This window comes from Amblyomma mixtum, chromosome 8, assembly GCF_055824585.1.
Source record: "Amblyomma mixtum isolate Tamu chromosome 8, ASM5582458v1, whole genome shotgun sequence".
NCBI lineage: Eukaryota > Metazoa > Arthropoda > Arachnida > Ixodida > Ixodidae > Amblyomma > Amblyomma mixtum.
Genome location: NC_143019.1, coordinates 29,898,778 through 29,920,958, shown reverse-complemented (window position 1 = coordinate 29,920,958; position 22,181 = coordinate 29,898,778). Strand labels below are relative to the sequence as shown.

The following is a 22,181-nucleotide window of genomic DNA, read 5'->3' as shown; positions in this document are numbered from 1 at the left end:
TGAATGAATTTCTTTACACCAGAAACACTCATTTAGGAGCAGGCAAGACACAGCAGGCGCTTCAGGTTCGTTTCTTTGTGCAAACAGGCATGAAATTTGCTGGAACCTCCAATGACGAAAGAACCGTTATAACAATACTCTTCAGCGTCGTGTGTTCCGACCTCCACTTTAACCGAACTGTCGTGTTGATCGCATCAGAGTCAAGTACGAAAAAAAACCTACTTTTCCTAATTCAAGCTTCATATTTTTCCTTGTAACCTTTTCAACCCTTTTAGTTCGAATAACCAAACAAAGCAGTCGCACAACATGACGTTACGCTGGCAAAAGCTGTCTGAGAAACAAGCCAGTCATTTTTTTTCCTTTCTTTCTCAAAGCATCCAAACCGTTACGCGTGCACTGCGCCAAGGAAGCAACAAGAAAACCTGCACAGGGATGCGGCACACAGTCTGGTGTCAGTCTACGGGTTCTGGTGGAGGAACTCCCTGAACCCCTTCACGCGGCTGAAGGGACCCTCAGGGAGGCACCGCATCGTGTTGTCGGTCAGATGAACGTTGAAGAGGAACCAGGTGAAGTTTTTCCTCCTGTTCTGCAAGTTCATGACAATCAAAGCCTAGGGAAGGAAGAGTAAACAGAAGTACGTGGTTATGTACCAAACCAGCGAAAAAGTGTGCGCTTTATCTGCAACAGTTATAGGCGCACCGATTCTCCGACGCAGATGCTATCTGACACTGGGCTTGGTACGCTAGCTAGTCGTGCTACGCTCCACCGTCTGAAGTTTCTGTACTTGATTTTGCATAAAAAAACTTAAAGTTGATTCTGCTGCATACATTACCTTGAACACTTCTAGAGAAACGCGTCACAAAAATGAATTCACCATACAAGAATACTTCTGCGCTAGTAATACCTTTATGTTCTCTTTTTTTCCGCGAGCTGTGCGGGAGTGGAACTCCCTTGATGTTTCAGTGATTGTACAGCCAGCTACTGAAAAATTTTTGGCGCTAGCTGGCAAAAGTGTATTCTCAGGGAACAAGATGTGATTTTTTTCTTTCTTTAACTTGTAACATTTCTGGGGGTTTTCCATGTATTTGTATTTCCATGTATTTGTTTTTATTTTTCGACACCATTTATGAAGAAAGAAAGTGATCATTATTCACGCGTTATCTTTGTGTGACGTTCCGTGCGTGAGCTACCAGGGCCCATATCTTCGGCGGAATCTTCTCTGTGCTCAATCGTCCTACTCCCTTGTCTCCCCTTAAACGGTCCGCGTTCGGCGGCGCCGCGTAGACGGAGCCCCCAGCGGTGGCAAAGCCACTGAAGGGGTACAATGGTACAAAGACGCCGGCGGGAGGGAAAGCCAGCCCAATTAGGCTGCCTGGCCGTACAAGGACACAGGAGAGGCTGACAACCCGACAAGAGAAGAAAGCTGCCGACGGGAGACAAACGACATCCCAACGAGGCAGGTCGGCAGGGGAGGCTGACAACCCGACAAGAGAAGAAAGCTGCCGACGGGAGACAAACGACATTCCAACGAGGGAGGTCGGGGGTGCCGCAGGCGCCGCCGTGGAAAGGAGGAAGAAGGAAACAATCCAGCCTGGAAGAGAGGAGATCGGGCGTGGCCGGCGGAGCACATATAGCTGGCCAGTTCGGACGAAAAACACGCTCAGGACGAGATCGGACAGAAAAAGGGTCCTTCAGCGCCGAAGCCGGACGGCACGCAGCTTCTGCCAGCAACCGACGGATCGCAACTCCGGAGCCCCTCCATCGCCCCCATGACGGCGTCGCCACGTAAGCTCGGGCACCCCAGCCTCTGATGTACAATGTATAATTATTGATTACATCATTTTGTTTAAACTGAGCCATACGGTGTCTTCTTGCCTCTCCGTCCCGTGTGGACCTGCGCATTATGTGGGGTCGTCACACTGGTGTCAGAAGTGGGGTCTCAAAAGCAAATGTCCTCTGAATGCTGCGACATTCATGACTTCAAAATTGTAATCAAAGGGGAATCACGGGACTGATTGTGGGACTTTGACCCCCATTTGAGAGGCTTGAGGCACCGGAGGGCTGGAGCGAAAAAAAATGTCTGTAACTGACGGAGCTCCCAGTCCACAGCCGTCGCTCGGAGCAAGCATGCTGGCATTAGGAAGCGTCATTCCGACGTTTACGGGAGATAAGACAGGGGTTCCAATCTGCGATTTCTTTTCCATGCTAGAAGAGATTGGGAAAATGGGGGGATGGTCCGATGCTCAAATGCTGGGAATGGCGAGGTGTAAGATGGCAGGAGCTGCTCATGATTTTGCTTGGCGAGACGAAAAAGTAAAATCCACAAAATCATTTGCGGAATTTAAGAAGCTCGCGTTCGAGCATTTCGACATTGAATCACGTCATGTGCGGGTACAGAGGTTCCGTGACGCCGGACAGATGGTAGGGGAGGACGTGCGAACGTTTGCGTCGCGGCTTCAGCGCCTAGCGCGCGATACGTTGAGTAGGGAGGAGGAAGGAGACCACCTAAAGAAGAAATACGCGGAGGATCTACTTAAAGAGGAAATGACCGCTTTGTTTGTGGCTGGTCTGCAAGACCCCGTGCGCCGGTTCGTGCTCTCGCGCAAGCCGAGCAATTTCGACCAAGCCGTGGCGGCCGCATTGGATGAGGAACGAAATGAGGCGCTAACGGCGGCCGCAGCGAGAGTACGCGTCATAGAGAGAGCGGTGCCCAACCCTGAGGTTGCTCTCTTGACAGAGCGGTTAGATCGCTTAGAGCAGCTGCTATATCAGCAGGTGGAACGCCAGGTTGAAGCGGGCGCTCAACGGCGCCCATTCGCTGGAAACCGGAGCCCGCCACAAAGCTACAGGCGCGGTATGCGAGATTTCGAAGAAATCGCGTGCTTCGCGTGCCACGGTCGCGGACACATCGCAAGGTTCTGCCCAAACGTGCGCCGTGGGGAGCCACAAAGAGAAGCAGGCGAGACACGCCCTAAGCACGCCTACAGCGAGGCTCCAGATACAGGGACAAAAAACTAGGTTGTCCTCCCCATCCTGATGAGTGTGGGGAGGGAGCAGTGGGTAATGAGGTGGTGGTGGTTTGTGTGGCCGACGAGGCATGCCCTGTTGTGCGTTGCAAGTTAAATGGTTGTTGCATGGAATTGTTGATAGACGCGGGGTCAAAGATGACCTTGCTTAAGGAAAGCAGCTTTAACACGCTTCGAAGGAAAGGGAACCGCGAGGTGTTGGAAGCGTCTGGTGGTATGGCAACCAAATTTGTAGGCATAACGGGGGATCCTCTTGGCATAAGTGGGCTCTACCGGTTACACTTCACTCTCGGCGGAATTGCATTGGAACACCCCTGCTACGTATGCCCGGACACGGTGTGTCTGCCAAACGGAGTGTCATGTGTATTAGGGCAGGATTTTTTGAGAAAAGGGAAGGTAGTAGTCTCATTCTCTGAGGAAGAGGTTAATGCGGGGGCTCAAAAGTTCCGTTTTTGAACAGGAGCAGGGCTGAGATTCAGAGTACCGATATTGACACACGTCAAACAGTGGGATCATTAGAGAAGGTATATACGCGGGTTGCCGTGAAGCTGGTCGATGAGGCGGTCGTCCTTCCGTAGTCGGAGCACATTTTGTACGCTTATGTGCCTGCAGATGTAGAGAGCGGCGCCGTGGGAGTGCTTGAACCGGTCGACTCTCTTAGTAATGGCCTGAAGGCAGCCGCGTGCCTCGTGACTGTTAGTGACGCCCACAGAGTGCCCCTACGTGTGGTTAACTGTAGCCAGCAGCCACTGAGCCTTCCCAAGAACAAAACATTGGCTTTCTTCACATCTGCGATAGAGAAACGTGAGCCCACCGATACGGTACTCGCAACTGTGGAGCATGCTAGTCCTTCTGCTCCTCTAAATGCGTTGTTCGATCTTTCCCACGTAAAATCCGGGGAGAGGGAGGCTCTGGCTGGTTTGCTGAACGACTACTCAGAGGTATTCGCCGCATCCAACCTGGATTTGGGCTGCTGTGGCGTTATAAAGCACAGGATAGAAACCGGCACTTCATCGCCCGTTTACCAACGTGCGTACAGGATTCCTTACTCCCAACGTGAGGAGATGGAGCGGCAGGTGCAGGACCTTATTGATCGCGGCATTGTCGAACACTCAAAGTCACCATGGGGAGCACCGGCACTATTGGTGGAAAAGCCAGATGGTTCGTATCGATTGGTGGTGGACTACCGCAAACTCAATGCCGTAACTCGCATCGATCCATACCCCATTCCCAATATACAGGAGACGCTTTCTCAGCTGGGCTCTGCCAGGTACTTCACGGTAGTGGACATGGCGGCGGGATTCTGGCAGATAGCAATGGATCCGGCAGATGCTGAGAAAACGGCATTCAACACGCCCTCAGGGCACTATGAATGGAAAAGAATGCCGATGGGTCTGGTCAACAGCCCTGCTGTCTGGCAGAGAACCGCTGATGTTATCCTGGCGGGTCTTCTGGGGAAGCTGTGCTTCGTGTATATGGATGACATAATCATATACAGTGACAGTTTTGAGAACCACTTGCGCGATATTGAGCAGGTTTTGGTGCGACTAAGAGGAGCTGGTCTCAAGCTGAAGCCTTCTAAGTGCCAATTCCTCAAAAACGAGGTGAAATACCTCGGGCACGTTGTTTCAGCTGACGGCGTGCGACCGGACCCTGAGAAACTAAGGTGTGTCTCGGATTTTCCATCCCCGACTAGTGTCCGCCAGGTCCGGTAGTTTCTCGGCCTGATCGGTTACTACCGAAGGCACATAGAGGAGTTCGCCAAGCTCGCTAAGCCGCTCACTGCCTTAACAGCCAAAAATGTCGCCTTTCGCTGGTGCAAAAACGAGGAGGATGCTTTTGGGGCCCTGAAGAGGAAGCTAATGAGTGCACCGCTGTTGCGCCACCCGGATTTTAATTTGCCCTTCGTTTTGGCCACAGATGCGTCAAAGTTCGCAGTTGGTGCTGTGTTATCTCAGGTTATCGAGGGCAAAGAACATCCCGTGGCTTTTGCTAGCCGACAGCTGAGCCCCACAGAGCAGAAGTACGGAGCTACAGAAAGGGAGTGCCTCGCCGTTGTCTGGGCAGTAAAGTACTTCAGATGCTACCTTTACGGCCGCCAATTCAAGCTAGTCACAGACTGCCATCCTCTGAAATGGGTGATGAGTGTCAGGGACCCTAGCTCGCGACTCGCTAGATGGAATCTACAGCTGCAGGAATACTGCTTTGAGGTGGAGCACAAGTCAGGAAAGACACATCTGAATGCTGATGCGCTCAGCCGTACAGCTGCCGTGTCAGCTATAGATGAGTTTGTCCCCGTAGTCGACCCCGCCGAATTACGCACAGAGCAGTGCAAAGATCCTGACCTGAAGCGAATAATCGAAAGCTTAGAGGGCGCACCATCTCACCCCGAACAGCTAGGTTATTTCATTGGCAAAGACGGCACCCTGTGTCGGCGCACCAGGAACACCCAGGAAAGGGAGACCAGAGAAAACCGCTTGGGCGAGAGTCGTCATACCTCGGTCGTGGACAGAAAGGGTTCTTCGCGCGTTCCACGATGCACCATGCGCCGGTCATTTTGGCGTAGCGAAGACACGCAGGCGCGTCGAGCGTTTGTACTTTTGGAGTGGCATGCGACAGGATGTTAGAGACTACTGTGCGAAGTGTCATTCCTGTCGCATGCCACTCCAAAAGTACAAACGCTCGACGCGCCTGCGTGTCTTCGCTACGCCAAAATGACCGGCGCACGGCGCATCGTGGAACGCGCGAAGAACCCTTTCTGTCCACGACCGAGGTATGACGACTCTCTCCCAAGCGGTTTTCTCTGGTCTCCCTTTCCTGGTTGGCCTCGTGCGCCGACACAGGGTACCGTCTTTGCCAATGAAATAACCTAGCTGTTCGGGGTGAGATGGTGCGCCCTCTAAGCTTTCGATTATTCGCTTCAGGTCAGGATCTTTGCACTGCTCTGTGCGTAATTCGGCGGGGTCGACTACGGGGACAAACTCATCTATAGCTGACACGGCAGCTGTACGGCTGAGCGCATCAGCATTCAGATGTGTCTTTCCTGACTTGAGACACGCAGGCGCGTCGAGCGTTTGTACTTTTGGAGTGGCATGCGACAGGATGTTAGAGACTACTGTGCGAATTGTCATTCCTGTCTCGAAAGAAAAACACCCAAGGGACGCAGGCCAGCACCAATTCAGCCGTTCCCTGAGGTTTCGGCTCCTTTCGAGCGGACAGGTATGGATATAATGGGCCCATTGCCCACGACCACTCCTGGAAACAGGTACATTTTAGTATTGTCGATCACCTTTCAAAATACGCGGAAGCGGTAGCACTCCCAGATCAGAAAGCAGACACGGTTGCAAGAGCATTTGTCGAACAGATCGTGCTCCGACATGGATCTCCGAGGCAACTCTTGACAGATCGGGGAACGAACTTCGTGTCGCAGTTAATGAGGAGAGTTTGCGAGCTGCTTAAGATCACTAAGAAGCAGACAACACCGTACCATCCGGCTTGCAACGGCGCGGTGGAGCGACTGAACCAAACCGTGGCCGGGTTCCTGTCGCATTTTGTTTCGCGCGACCAGCGGGACTGGGACTTGTGGCTCCCGTATGCAATGTTTGCCTACAATTCCGCAGCACACGAGAGCACGGGCGAATCGCCATTCTTTCTTCTCTACGGCCGAGACCCGGACCAGCCTAGTGAAGTGCCAGAGGGCCCCCGTCGTGTCCCATACGCTTCACTGGACGACTATAAGGTTGAGCTAGAATCGCGCTTGCAAGTGGCGAGGGACATCGCAAAGGAGGCCTTAAAGAAAGCGGCGAAGCGCAGGAAGGAGGTGCACGATCGCAGTGCTAGAGACGCGCCGTTTGATGTGGGGGACAGCGTGTACATCGAAAATTGCCAAAGACAGATTGGGTTGGCTCGTAAGTTCCAGACGAGGTGGAGAGGACCGTGCGAGGTTGTCGAGAAGCTTTCTCCGGTAAACTTCAGGGTCCGAGACGTGAACCGCCGCTTGATAAGGATACACGCAAATCGCCTCAAGTCGGCACCGGTTCAGTATTCACGAAATGAGGAGGGGGAAAGCGCGGATTTTGATGGGGACCGAAGTGAAGTGGAGCGCGCAGATAGTTCGCAAGAAACGCCCTCTCCTGCATTTGTTCGGCAAGCGCCAGAGGTTACGGCAGGAATGCCACCGGATTTACTTCATGCATTGCTGGAGGAAGAAGCGCGCGAGGTTGCCGCGCAGATAACGCCAAGAGAGGCTCCTGCCCCGAGCCCTCGCGAGTCTCAAAGCAGACAAGGGGTCACAGAATTACTTGGTACGACTCATGAACGCCGATATCCGCTTCGAAATCGGAAAGCTAAGTAGGACTAATGGCGTAAACAGAGCGGAGTTGGGGACTGGTTAAGACTGTGTAATGCTGCAGCTCATAACATTGCTATGTGCTTATGTGTTAAGATATCGGAGTTGCTAGTTAAGCCTTTCTGTCATTAAGTAACACTTTTACAGGATGCAGAACATGCCCGACTTCCTTTCGTTATATTTTTTTTTGTCTGTGCCGTGATTGTGCTGGAAGTGGGAGCTCCTTTGTAACTGTGGTAAATTTATTTCGTCCAGTTTGGACTAGCAAGGAGAGGCTTGGGTGCCGAGTTTCATGTTTATCTGTGAAAGAAGACCAGTGCTGCCCCTGGAGACGCCAGTTATGACAGCTGCGGCATATGGTGCTGTGCAGTGGTGTTGTGTGCAGCGAAAAGTGTTTTGTCGGACGCACTGTGCGAGGCGATTCAGAACAAGAAGGGGAGCTGCATGGACTCAAATGTTCGGAGAACATTCTTCTGGAGGGTGAGCGAGTGTGACGTTCCGTGCGTGAGCTACCAGGGCCCATATCTTCGGCGGAATCTTCTCTGTGCTCAACCGTCCTACTCCCTTGTCTCCCCTTAAACGGTCCGCGTTCGGCGGCGCCGCGTAGACGGAGCCCCCAGCGGCGGCAAAGCCACTGAAGGGGTACGGTCCGCGTTCGGCGGCGCCGCGTAGACGGAGCCCCCAGCGGCAGCAAAGCCACTGAAGGGGTACAATGGTACAAAGACGCCGGCGGGAGGGAAAGCCAGCCCAATTAGGCTGCCTGGCCGTACAAGGACACAGGAGAGGCTGACAACCCGACAAGAGAAGAAAGCTGCCGACGGGAGACAAACGACATCCCAACGAGGCAGGTCGGCAGGGGAGGCTGACAACCCGACAAGAGAAGAAAGCTGCCGACGGGAGACAAACGACATTCCAACGAGGGAGGTCGGGGGTGCCGCAGGCGCCGCCGTGGAAAGGAGGAAGAAGGAAACAATCCAGCCTGGAAGAGAGGAGATCGGGCGTGGCCGGCGGAGCACATATAGCTGGCCAGTGCGGACGAAAAACACGCTCAGGACGAGATCGGACAGAAAAAGGGTCCTTCAGCGCCGAAGCCGGACGGCGCGCAGCTTCTGCCAGCAACCGACGGATCGCAACTCCGGAGCCCCTCCATCGCCCCCATGACGGCGTCGCCACGTAAGCTCGGGCACCCCAGCCTCTGATGTACAATGTATAATTATTGATTACATCATTTTGTTTAAACTGAGCCATACGGTGTCTTCTTGCCTCTCCGTCCCGTGTGGACCTGCGCATTATGTGGGGTCGTCACATTTGTATTGCCTTTTTCCAATGCCTCTTCCGATTATCCCCATAATTTTCGCTATCCTTTTGCAAACTTCAAATTGTGTTTATGCCTGATCGACTGCGGACAAAACCCACTCCTGTAAAAATCCTGAAAAAAGGATTGCCAGTATTAATAAATAAATAAATAAAGGAAACTGTATAGCAATTCACAGCAACATTATTGCTTGAATATATTGGTGTATCTATAAAAAATACGAATGACATAACGCGCAGACAATGCCTCAATTCCTTGAGTGACCGGCAAAGGTTCTGTTAGGAGGGAGCGGGGGGGGGGGGGGAGGTGCGAATTTAAGACTAATCACATATGACGTATTCCCATAGGTGACTAAAAATCATTCTGATCAGCAGCCTGCAACAGCGAGCGGTTACCGTTGCACTCGTACGTGCAGCTTGGATATTAATACTGTCGCGAGTGGAAGAAAAAGACGAGGAGTGTTTTTGCCGCGCGCCGACGACGACGTTGCTGCTGGTGGACCTCCCTGTTTTTTCTGTGCTCCCTGTCTTCACCCGTTCTCGCCGCCGGCCTGTACGTCAAGCCGTGACATTTGGTGCAGGTGCTGGGTAACGCATCTCATGCAGCGCACCCCGCCTCGCAGTTAGAGCCCCGTCCTAAGTCCTGGCCGTCGAGTTTTCTTGGAGGAGCCCTCGGCGGAAACTGAGACTCGCGCTAGCCGACGCCTGCAAGGCCAAGCGCCGGAATTCGGACTCTTGCCCGAGGGATCGCGGACATCTAGGACAGCCAACGTCACCATGGCGTCCCAGTCACAACAAACCGACCCCGCGATTGCATCGAGGATCGTCTACGTGCCTCTCACTCCAAGATCTGCCGTGCCGTTCCGTGGCGATGGCCTTGACGATGTTGAAGACTGGGTCCAAAACTATGAAAGAGTAGCGCGACATAACGGGTGGACTCCAGACCAATGCCTGCAAAACCTGTACTTCTCCCTGGAAGCCACAGCGAAGTATTGGTTTGAGAACCATGAGGCTTCGTTAACATCATGGGAGACGTGCAAGAGCGAACTGGTACGCACGTTCCCGAACCAGCACCGGCGACAGCAAGCTGAAGATCTGCTCCACGCTCGCATCCAGGGACCTACCGAAAGCGTCAGGAGCTTCGTCGAAGACGTGCTGCGTCTGAGTGCCCGCGCCGACCCGCGGGCTACTGAGGAGAAAAAGGTACGGGCGTTGATGAGGGGTGTCCGGAATGACATCTTTGGAGGCCTCATCCGCAATCCGACCACAGTGGCCGGATTCGTCGCCGAAGCTACCAACATCGAGATGGCATTGGCGACAAGAACCAGTCACTTTCAGAGACTGAGCGCCCTTCCTGTCGTCTCAAGTCTTGCCTCGTCTGACCTGGGCGGAGTTGGTCTCGCCGATGTTCGAGAAATAATTCGCGACGTCATCCGCGAGGAGCTGAAAAAGCTCTTCCCTATTCCTGAGCAGCCCGCCTCTGTCTCCATCGCGTCGGCCGTTCGCGAAGAACTGCGACACGCGCTGGCGCCAGAAGACGTCCCAATTGTAGCTGCAGCCGACCCACCAGCTCTGAGCTACGCCGCCGCAGTTCGTCGTCCTCCTCCCGCCCATCGCCAGGACCAGAGCGCTCCCGATTCCGGCCTTCGACGCCGTGAGTTCCTGCACTCGTCTGATGCACGCCTGGGACCGCCGAGACGCAGGAAGACCGACATCTGGAGGACTGCGGACCGGCGCCCACTGTGTTTTCACTGCGGTGAGCCTGATCACATGTATCGCTCCTGTCCATACCGCGAACTCGGCCTAAGGGGTTTTCACCGGGCCGATCCGTGCCCCCGCTACGGTGAGCAGCCCCGCGACATACAAGACTACCTTCAACGTTCTCCATCACCGGTTACAGCTGCTCCTCGCACCTCTCGGTCGCCGCCACCTCGCCGCCCACCATCCCCTTCTCGCGGGTCTCGCCGTGAGAGCCTTTCGCCACTTCGGGAAAACTGAGTACGGCGACGCCTGGAGGTGGCGTTGCCGGAGTCGCACGAAACAAAGAACCTCCGTCTACGTTAGTGTGTCCCAGCTCGACCGATGATACCCTTGGAAACGCAAACCGTTTTGTAACCTCTAGCAATGTGAACATTCTGATCGACATTCTGATTACTCGGTCTTCAGCGGCAGTTTCTCTCGGCGTCTTCGCAAGGTTACCACCCAGTGGGACGGACCGCCCATACGTACCGCGGGCGGCCACATCGTAAACCCTGTTAGCAAGTGCACTGCCCGCGTCGAGATCCACGGTGAGACGTGCCCCGCCACTTTCGTGATATTGGAGAATTGCTCTAAAGATGTTATTCTGGGCATGGACTTTCTCCGTGAATATGGCGCCGTAATCGACATAGGGCAGAACAGGTTGACCCTCCGCGCACGTTCTTCATCGCCAGTACCGCCCCGGGCCACAGGCTTTGCGATGAAAGTTGATGCCGACCATGTCCACTTGCCGCCGTTGTCGACAGTTTTCCTGCCGGTCCGAGCCGATACAACAGCATGTGGAGAAGGCGTTCTGGAAGGCAGTGTCCAGATGTTACTTACGCGCGGCATTGGTGTTGCGCGAGGGGTCGCAAATGTTCAACGAGGGCGAGCCAACATCTTCGTGACCAACTTCAGGAACGAGCCGCAGCACTTGACGAAAGGGTCAGTAATAGCCCAAATGGAAGAGCTTAGCGACGTTCGTGAAGCAGTTGCGCTGCCTAAGGAGGCGGCCCCGCCCGGGTCACGAGACCCTACAACGTTGCCCCTGGATATCGATCCCAAACTTGAGCCTTCCCAAACGCGCGAACTGCTCTCCCTTTTGCATCGGTACAACGACTGTTTCGCGACGACATCCCGAGTTCGACAGACGCCAGTCGCCAAGCATCGAATTATTGTCGACACCGCAACGCACCCGATTCGCCAACCGCCGTACCGCGTTTCCTTGAAGGAAAGGGAAACCATCCAGGAGCAAGTGCGCGAAATGATACGCGACGACGTCATCCAGCCATCCAACAGTCCGTGGTCCGCACCTGTAGTGCTGGTCAAGAAAAAAGACGGGACCCTTCGATTTTGCGTTGACTACTGGCGACTCAATAAGGTGACCAAGAAGGACGTGTATCCACTCCCACGCATCGGCGACACCCTCGACCGTCTTCGTCATGCCCGCTATTTTTCGTCCATCGACTTGAAGAGTGGATACTGGCAAAATGAAGTGGATGAGCGCGACCGCGAGAAGACCGCATTTATAACCCCGTATGGCCTCTACGAGTTTAAGGTGATGCTGTTTGGCCTGTGTACAGCGCCCGCGACATTTCAACGAGTCATGGATACTGTGCTAGCCGGTCTGAAGTGGCAGACATGTCTCGTGTATCTGGATGACGTTGTCATCTTCTCAAGCACTTTCAGAGACCATCTGGTGCGTCTTGAAGCAGTTCTTCAAGCTCTTCTGAACGCCGGACTTACGCTCAAGCCTTCGAAGTGCCGCTTCGCATACAGTCATACAGTAAACTGAAGTTCCTTGGTCATATCGTCAGCCAAGTGGGTGTGAAGCCAGATCCCGAGAAAACGGCTGCCGTTGCATCCTTCCCTCCACCGTCGGACAAGAAGACCGTCAGAAGCTTTCTCGGTCTTTGCGCATACTTCAGGCGTTTCGTTCGGAACGTTGCTCAGATCGCGGCGCCACTTTACCGCCTTACGAAGGATAGCGTTGCCTTTGAGTGGAACGAGGAGCAACAATCAGCATTCCGCCAATTAAAACACGCCCTTGCAACATCCCCCATACTAGGACATTTTGATCAAGACGCCGACACTGAACTCCACACGGACGCCAGCAACGAAGGACTAGGAGCAGTGCTTGTGCAATTCCAGGATGGCGCTGAGAGAGTTATTGCGTATGCCAGCCGAGCTCTTTCGCAGGCGGAGGGCAATTACTCGACAACTGAAAAAGAGTGCCTCGCTGTCATCTGGGCCATCACCAAATTCCGGCCCTATCTGTACGGTCGCCCTTTTCGTGTCGTCACCGACCACCATTCGCTGTGCTGGCTCGCCAATATTAAGGATCCCGCAGGCCGCCTTGCTCGGTGGAGCCTTCGGCTACAGGAGGACGACGTCACCATCACCTACAAGTCCGGCCGCAAACATTATGATGCTGACTGCTTGTCTCGAGCCCCTGTGGAGCCGGCACCGGGAGGCGAAAATGACGAAGAGGACAGCTTTCTTGGGGCATTGGACACGGCAGATATGGCTGCTCGGCAACGCAGTGATCCTCAGATTGGTCAGCTGATGGCGCACTTGGAAGGCCACGAAGCTGCGGTGCCTCGCGTTTTCCAGCGCATGCTGCCGACGTTCAAGATAATGCACGGCGTATTGTACAAGCAGAACTTCGACAGCAGCCCGAGGTCGTGGCTCCTTGTTGTGCCGGAGGACCTGCGCTCCGAGGTCGCCCAAGCTTGCCACGACGATCCTACAGCTGGTCACCTTGGCTACAGCCGGACGCTTTCACGTATTCGAGAACGGTACTACTGGCCTACACTTCCTAAGTACGTGCGTCACTACGTAAGAACTTGTCGAGAGTGTCAAAGGCGCAAAACACCACCCATACGACCAGCTGGTCTTCTCCAACCACTCGAACCACCGCTTGTTCCGTTCCATACCGTCGGAATGGATTTTCTTGGTCCATTTCCGACGTCGCAGTCGGGCAACAGGTACATTATTATAGCGACGGACTACCTAACGCGATACGCGGAGTCCCGAGCACTTCCGTCTGCGACAGCTGTTGAGGCAGCCATTTTTTTATTGAGTGCATTGTGCTCCATCACGGTGCCCCTGCCGTTTTGATCACTGACCGGGGTGCCGCGTTTCTGGCCAAGCTCACACAGGAGATCCTCCGTCTCAGCTGCACCAGCCACCGCCGAACTACTGCGTACCATCCGCAAACGAATGGGCTGACGGAGCGGCTGAACAAGACCATGGCCGACATGTACGTGGGTGTCGCCCATCGCAGTTGGGACTCGGTACTGCCCTACGTTACATTCGCTTATAATACCGCTGTCCAGGAGACGACCGGTATGACCCCTTTCCAGCTGGTCCACGGCAGACAGGTCACCACGATGCTTGACGCTATGCTACCGCACGAGCCGCCTGTCGACGTAGACGATGGTGCCCGAATAGTATGCGAGCGCGCGGAAGAAGCTCGGCAACTCGCTAGACTCCGCATCCATCACCAACAGCATGCCGACGCTCGTCGGTACGATCTCCGTCGACGCGACGTACATTTTTACCCTGGAGACAAGGTCTGGGTGTGGACGCCAGTACGCCGTCGAGGTCTCTCCGACAAACTCATAAAGCGGTACTTTGGCCCGTATACAGTTCTTCGCCGCATCGGTGAACTTAACTACGAGGTGCTGCCCGAAGGAACACGACCGTCATCACGTCGTTCACCCCGCCCTGAAATAGTGCACGTAGTGCGGCTGAAGCCGTATTACGCGCGATGATCGTCTGCCCCGAACTGATTTTCCCACCTCCTTCTACACTGGCCAGCAGGAGTTTTTGTGCGCGTGTGCGGTTTTCCGCCCTGTGCCTTTGTTTTCGTGTTAGCATCGGGACGATGCTTCTTTTTAGGGGGAGGTAGTGTCGCGAGTGGAAGAAAAAGACGAGGAGTGTTTTTGCCGCGCGCCGAAGACGACGTTGCTACTGGTGGACCTCCCTGTTTTTTCTGTGCTCCCTCTCTTCACCCGTTCTCGCCGCCGGCCTGTACGTCAAGCCGCGACAATACTATAAAACGGTGGACAGCGTTCCGACTCTACTCAAGCCTCGGTCTTTACAATTAGGGAGATTTTGATGGCGTATGGTCTACAGCATTATAAATGAACAACATCTACAATGCATTCCTATGTAAGCATAGCAATAAGTGTGTTTTCGTTCAAAGAGGCTTCAATGCAGTTTACTGGTGTATGAGATTAAAGTGGCGTTATGGATCGGCAAAGCTGCCAATTCTAACGACGAGGCAGCGAAATATCAGCATTCAGATAAGATAGGACAGAGCAGGATACTCATCTAATGGAAGCTGAAAATAGGTCACCAACAACACAGCTCCAATATTTCAGGCCATTCAATGCGACTGCGCTGTCTGTGAGGCCGGTTTCTGCCAGCCAATTTTGACTTCGTGCCGCCAAGGCGCATCGAAATAGGCCGCAGGTTACTTATGTTTGTGTCAATGCGACATAGTTCATCCTGACACAAAATGAATCTCACCTTCTCTTTCATTCTGTCCAGCGTGTCGTGTGACTGGAATATGTTTGGCTGTCTTTTCCTAAACCCAATGACCGTCTTCTCGCTGTTCAGGTTCGCGATGTCTATCTGGCACGCCTGCAAAAGAGCGTGAACAGGGATATTTGCGGACGTAGTACAATATCGACGGCGAGCGCTTCACCACGCCGGTTCACTTGACAAAGATTAGTTATCTGGCCTTGATCCACGGGCCCAATCAGTAATGAATGAAACGCCATGCTTGGAGCGCTGGGCCCTTGGAGCATGCTGCACTACTTGACAAAGGTTATGCAAGCTGGATAAGCTAAGAGTAGATTTTTAAAAAAATCTTCGTAAATTTCATGCGCTCGCCTCAAACACCGTAAAAAGAAGCAAATATATCATTCGAAATGCACATACAAGTAAACCTATCAGCCTAACTTTATAACTCCAAGAAAAATAAAAGCAGTATTCTAATGATTAATAAAACGTAGTGCATGATACTGTTTGCTCAAAGAAAACACAGCACGCATCAATATGCTATTTACTTTCTCCCCTTCCAGGCAAAACGAAAACCATGGACACGTAACGTACGCCCAGGTGCATGAGTGTGGCACACACCAAGGTGTCCCTACGAAGGAGCGCTTAGGTAGAGTAGCATATGGAATTCAAGCATTGGTAAGTGAAAAGGCGCTAGCCTTTGTACTGCGAACGGCACCTGATTCTCAGACACATTACAAAATAGTCATCCTTAGTAACACGGAAGGGTGAACCAAAAAAGAAGCAACGCATTTCGTCGTGAGCAACATTACCGAAAAGTATCACAACTGCAGCTCGATCTCAATAATATTTCATAATAGTGAGCATTTCGACAGTTCCCGCGAGCTTTCCTCTTCATGGCATGTGCAGAGATTTAATTGCGGCATACGTCCAAGAAATTTCGATTTTATTCGTTAGGACGCCTGAGCAAGTGCCAATTTTTTGTACGAAATTCTGCACTCATCACTGCTTTCTTTGTTCTTCAAGCTGATTTAAAGCGGCTGCACAAGCAGCTTCATTTCACTTACATTTCTAGCACCAAGGGGAAATGGCTGAGGAATAAATTAATTTTTTGCGCTTTTTACTCTTGGATTCTTTTTTGTGATGCCATCTTTCAGTTGATAACTGATAATTACATTTAATAAACGTTTAGGGGACATTTAAGCTGCTCCTTAAGGGCATGACGCTATAGCTTGGATAGGTTAACGGCCATATATGTAGAACTGGACATTTTCTACTTAACGTTCATAGATACCTGGAAGTCATCCCATACCACTCCAGGAGCAGCGGCGCAGCGGTTAAGCGATGCGCCATTGCCCTTTGATGGCAGGTGCTCACACCGGTAAGGCTTGCACAGTTCGCTCACTCTGCGGTTGGCAGGTGGTAATGACGCCACAAAGTTACGTGATCTTGGTGCCGACCTGTCTCCTAACTTGCTTCTCTGAGAATTTTCCTCGGATTTCTTCGCTCACGGCCAGCGGCGCCAACGTCAACGACGTTGGCGCCGCTGATCCCGTGTTCCAGGCTGGTTCAGCCTTTCAAAACTGCTATTCATATCTGGGTCGAGCGCTTGTGCTTTGACCGCTTTAAAGCTGACATGGTAGTAGCACACGATGTTCGTCTGGTCATCATTATTACTGCGCCAACGATGGCCAACGTATGGTGCACAACGATGCACTCGCTTCCAGTACCACTACTTTCGGAAACCGTCACCAGGTGTGTGACGCAGTTTGTTCGTTAGGAAGAACTCTCAAAACTCGCTTTTAAGGTTTAGATTGGTTCTCACTTTCTCAGCTCTCCTAAATCGAACTCATTTAAGCTTCATCGATTGCTCCGAACTCCGTTGAACCTCTAAGCTGAATCACGAACCACCTTTGCAGGCTGACGGTGTTCGACTCTGCAGTAAGGTGGAAATCTGGGCGAGTTGAATCGTATTCATAGTGAAGGTTCCACGAGATACGAAGACTTCTCGTGTCTTGCTTCTTTCTTTCATCTTCGTCTTTTGCGCTACCTTCACCTTGACTTCGAAACTGGTTTCCCTCCGCAAGGGCGCAGCGGGATCTGAGCAGCCTCTTCCAAGACCGCACTCGAGAAAGAATTGAACATCTGAAACTAGATGCGGTGGTTTTCATCCGGATGTCGATGCAGGCACAGTCACTTTCCCTGAGTACTCTAGGGGTTATACATAACAATCCTAATGTGAATCAATCTGCAGTAGAAGTTAGCAAAGAGTGATTGGAAGATTTGCGGCTCAAAAACAGAAAGGTGACATAAGGTTAGAAGTGTAGGATTAAAAACTGTATTTTAAGAATATAGCGAATTTAAAGTCTTTCAGTAATGTTAAATGTAGTAAAGAAAACATTTTGAGACGATAGTGGTAATACGAAATTCGAGCGCTAATCTTCACACGTGACAAGCGTGGACCCTACTGCCTCCGGTAGCCACCTTGCGGGATCTTCCTTTGGCACAGACCTTGTGGTTGTCCATTCGTCCGCTCTCGCCATGGCAGGTGGCGTTTAGCTCTGCTTCTAGCCGCAAACATACCACCTGCTACACGCCAACACACGCAACCTTTCAAGTGGCGTGTGTAGGTGGCGTGCAGCGCCACCTGCGGACGCCAGCGCCGACATCGACGCGCAACGCCGGAATACCGGAACAGGCGCTCGAACTGCACTCCAAGAAAGCTGAACATGCTGGGAGGCGGAACGCTCCTATTCATCCGTCCAACCATCCATCTATCGCCCCACCAATTTATCCACCGCTCCCGCCCACTTCATTCATCCAGCCATCTGCCCACCCACCCATATCCGTCCATTCATCCATCCAAAGAAAATTATACTTACATGTGAGTAGTCTGTGACAGTAAATGCGCTGCATTCTTTATACAGGGCGTCAATCGGAGTGTTGTAATTATGCGGCATTGCGAACTGAAGCACGCCCATTTGCAGCGAGAATGCCACCAGAAGTCCCGGTGTCCCAAAAGAGGTCTCGATAGTCGGGAACGCCTTCTCCTGCGAATTTCCAACAGTCGCACTTCTACCAAGATGCCAGAAGGAACTATACAGTGTTTGTGGCATCATAGAGTGGGTATTTAGGCGGGGTTAAGTTAGGTTAAGGTGACGGGATATTCAGATGTAACCGGTATTGCATCGAATCGTATCAATGTTTATAAAGCTGTATTTTTAAGGCGCAATGGCATATCCGGCCTAAAAGCCCTAAACGCATGGTATTGCATGGTATCTCCATGGTACTGTATTGGACGGTACTGTATGGTTCTGTAAGTCATAGTACAGTATATAGGTTTTAATATCCATAAGATGCAGCTGGACCGAGCGACGCGAGAGAGGAAGACACCGGATTGATCGCGCCCCCATCCCCCTTCCCCCTGGTTCTTCAGAGTGCACTAACTCTGCTAATTACACTGCACCGTTTTGAATTTCGCTTACAAAGAAACGCGATCATGGCGGGTAAGATTTTTTCTCGAGGCTTGAGCTCAGGAGCCCATCGTACAAGCCATTCATCCAGCGAAGCTTCTATTACGTAGCTGATTGCTCCGCCGCTCTCTCATATCAAGATGAAAATGTGCCTCCTGCAACTCTTCTAGATCATCCGTCTCCTCCAAAAATTTTAAAACCAGCTTTATTCTGCTTGCAGAAACGAACTGAACATAAGCTTAAAAGAGCGATGATTTTATTTTTAATCTACTGATAACTAGATGACACATATTACGATAAGCGATGGATAGCTCGAACGCAGCCTCCCCAGCCGTTTCGATGCAAAGGAGATTAGACCTAGCATCGCAAAGCGATTGGTGCGCTGTCTGGATGCCGGCAAGGGGCACGTCGCTGCAAGAGGCGCGTCACAAGCGTCGTGTAATGTATTTTTGGTTTTAGGTTACAGTGAAATTATTTGTTGCCATTTTTGTATATCGAATTATCGACATGTCTTACTAATTCGCGATCGCCTTCGAGTTGGATATATCCGGGTTATGCAGTATTCACCTCACTCACTTTTCTTCAGAGTTACTTTCATAAATCTTACCCGTTAAAAAATGTACAATTCCTGTTAATTCTTTCTAAACTGATTCAAGTGTTCGGCATCGGCACATACAATACAAAACCGACTATGCTGTGCTTGAAAGGGAAATCGTAAGTCATATCGTTAAGAGTGTATCTAGGACAAAAACTTGATGCTGTTTGCTATACTTGAGCTCTACGGGAAAAACTCAGCAGATGCCCATTGAACAAAAGCCGAATACTGAGCCCGCAGTTCATACACATGGACGTAAAAATCAAAACAATGGTACCTGAACATTTATTTCCATTCCTTGGCGAGTTTTTTCCCGTCACGAAGATATTGGTTTGGTTTATTTGGATTTAACGTCCAGAAGCAACTCAGGCTATGAGGGACGCCGCAGTGAAGGACTCCAGAAATTTCGACCACCTGGGGATCTTTAACGGAATATTTTTGACTATGTGTGAACGTACTGTTATGCCTTTAAACAGCTGCGAGGATGCAGCCACGACGTCCTTTACATCTTTTAGTCCAAGTATCCGACCAGGGCTTCCTAACAAATTAAACTTATTTGAAATTTAATTTCAACAGGACAACCGAAGTGAAGTCCGCGGCTCTAGTGTGCACTACAAAAAGCTGTCAGGCATACAGCAACACATTCCGCAGGAAGGCAATGCGTGCCATCGCTTGACGAGCTCCACAATCACGTGTTCTTTTTTTTTTTACCTGCGTTGCTAATAAAGGTTACTTATGGCAGCAACACCTGTACTGTTTGAATCCTTGTCTCTACGCTGTCCATTGTGCTTCCTTAACATAGAGCTCGGGAAACCACGATGCACACAATGTCCGGTTTCATATTCACGCGCACATTTTACGAAACATCCAATAGAGATAGAAGTAGTGCTTATGTATCCTTTTGTGCCTGTCACTGTGCACTTACTGAATGAATGGTCAAATACAGTAAGGTTAACCATAAAAAAAGTGTGTTAGAGTACGATGCAGCTTCGGCTGACGTCAAGGCGCAGTGACGGGTGCTTACCATAACGGGTGGGAATGGGTTAATGCTCCTCAAGGCGTTGTTAGGCATGCTGATGCACTGGTGTCTGTCTGGTATGGAGAGAACGCTTGTTATTATCACCACGACGTCGACGTCAGTCCTGGAAACAGAACATGAAAATAGATATAATATAACAAAGGATCTTCTTTCGAAACAAGCACTATACGAGGTAGGGCCTGACACAAAGAAGATATTTCTGCGAACTAGAGGAATAGCTCCACCTTTCGGGACCGTAGTGCAAGGCGCGCTATTGGTACAGCGTGCATGTGCATATGTTACGTGAAAGCACACGTTTCCAGGCGAGCTTCTGTAGCCACAGAACTCATTTATATATTTTGCATTTACTGGCGTCTACTTCATCTCACAGCTTACAGAACCAGAAATGTGTAGACGCAATCATCGAAGTAAACAGTTTCAACCTAAAGACGCGAAAATAAATTTATTTTCAATTCCCAGTTCTCCGAAAATACGGCATTTCCTGCCGAATGAAACCAAACAGACTCATAATGAGCGGAAGAATCGAATTTTCTGTAAAATAAAAATTAGACGTCGCTGTCCTCAGGGTCAGTTTAAAGCGTTTGAGTATTCAGGCTTGAGTTTTATCGAAGACAGGCTCCTAAGCCTTATACAGCGAGGTTTTTGCGAAACACGGTTTTCTGGCTGCCTACTTTTGTCCTACGCATGTGCAACGTTTTCAGACAAAATTTTGAAAATTTAGAACTTGTATCATAGTTTTAAAAGAAAATGGAAGGTAAGGTCCATTCTTCTGATATGTAGCAAAATATTTCGCTTCAAGTGTTTTCATCGATCGCATCACACATTTAGGACTGTCATAGAAAACCAATGGGGCACGCTTTCGATTATAGCAGAAACGCTAATAGAAAAAGATGCAAGACTGCCGTCCGGTGATCGGCGTCGGTATTGATTGTTACAGTGAAATCTGACATTATAAAAGAAATTGCGTTCATAAACGGTTTCCCACTCAGAAATGCTTTTGTCCAGAACTGCTGCGTATGAGCGTTCGCCTTTCCGTCGCTGTACTTACGTCGCGGTATTCTCGGCGAGGTATCTTAGACTATCCCAGGAGTCTGAATTGTTGTAGTAGAAAAAACCAAATCCAATAATTATTTTGTTGGTGCTTCTGTCTTGTCCTATAATCGATCGAAGAGTCTGCAAAGAAGACAACAGGTTTTTGCATCAGTTATGCCGTTCAGGATGCAGAGTTAGGCCGGCAATAGGCAACAAAATATATAAAAAAAATCTCCCTGCAAGCTCTGCCAACGTGTTGGTTGTCTGGCGGCTTAGTATCCATACTCCCAAAAAAGCCTTCAAACCACCGTGGAAAAAGGAGTTGGAATGCCGTGTTTCGGGGACTGTAAACAACCTGTTTCTCCGTCTGTTTGTTCCTTGTGCATTGTTTTTTTTTCCTGAGAGATGCTACATTTACAGCAATACTTGGCCATGTCTATTTTCCTTTTTCTTTTTCATTATCTGAGTTTAAGTAGGGCCTTCACTGCCAGGAGGAAAGCCCAGCTAAGGTTGCTTATAAATCATTAACTTATTAGGCGTGGTTTAGCAAGTAACGATGCCAGCTATGTCGCAGGATACAAGGAACTTTTCTGGCGAAGCAATGCCTGCATGCCCAGAATTCCTAGTGCTCGTTCCTAGGAAAAATGACTCACACTAAATACTTGAGTCGCCAGCTGGGTGTAGTTCGTGACAGTGTCTTTAGTGCCGTACATGTTCAAGATGCCGTAGTGGTTAACCCTTGATGATGTCTTCATCGAGTTCATCTGGTCCCGCACTTCCGTAGAGCCGAACATGTCTTGGCTGAGGAAGCTGCATGTGAACCCAACAAATATGTCTGTTTGCGAGCAGCTTTCAGGATTGTATTCGCCACGCTTCGGCTTCGGGGTCGACACAAAACGCGTGACCTGTAGGCAACTATGTTCAAGTTCAAGGTTATTGGCAGTGGTTACAATGCATCAGAGTAGTATTACAGAAAGAGGTCCCGAAGCGGGAAGCGGTTGGTTGGTTGGTTGGTTTATGGGGTTTAACGTCCCAAAGCGACTAAGGCTATGCACTTGTAAACATTAGCTACTCAAGGAATAAATAC

At 50.9% G+C, this 22,181-nt stretch overlaps 1 protein-coding gene across 1 annotated transcript; it reads right to left on the bottom strand.

Moving 5' to 3' along the window:
* Nucleotides 1-412: 412 nt before the first annotated feature.
* LOC149331877 (uncharacterized) lies at nt 413-21,876 on the bottom strand. Its single transcript, XM_089556915.1, has 6 exons — nt 21,748-21,876; nt 21,111-21,235; nt 20,048-20,165; nt 17,838-18,005; nt 14,962-15,075; nt 413-610 (listed from the first exon to the last, which is right to left on the bottom strand). The coding sequence occupies exons 1-6, from the start codon at nt 21,856-21,858 to the stop codon at nt 458-460; spliced, it is 789 nt and encodes a 262-aa protein (XP_089413041.1). The 5' UTR covers nt 21,859-21,876; the 3' UTR covers nt 413-457.
* Nucleotides 21,877-22,181: the final 305 nt, after the last annotated feature.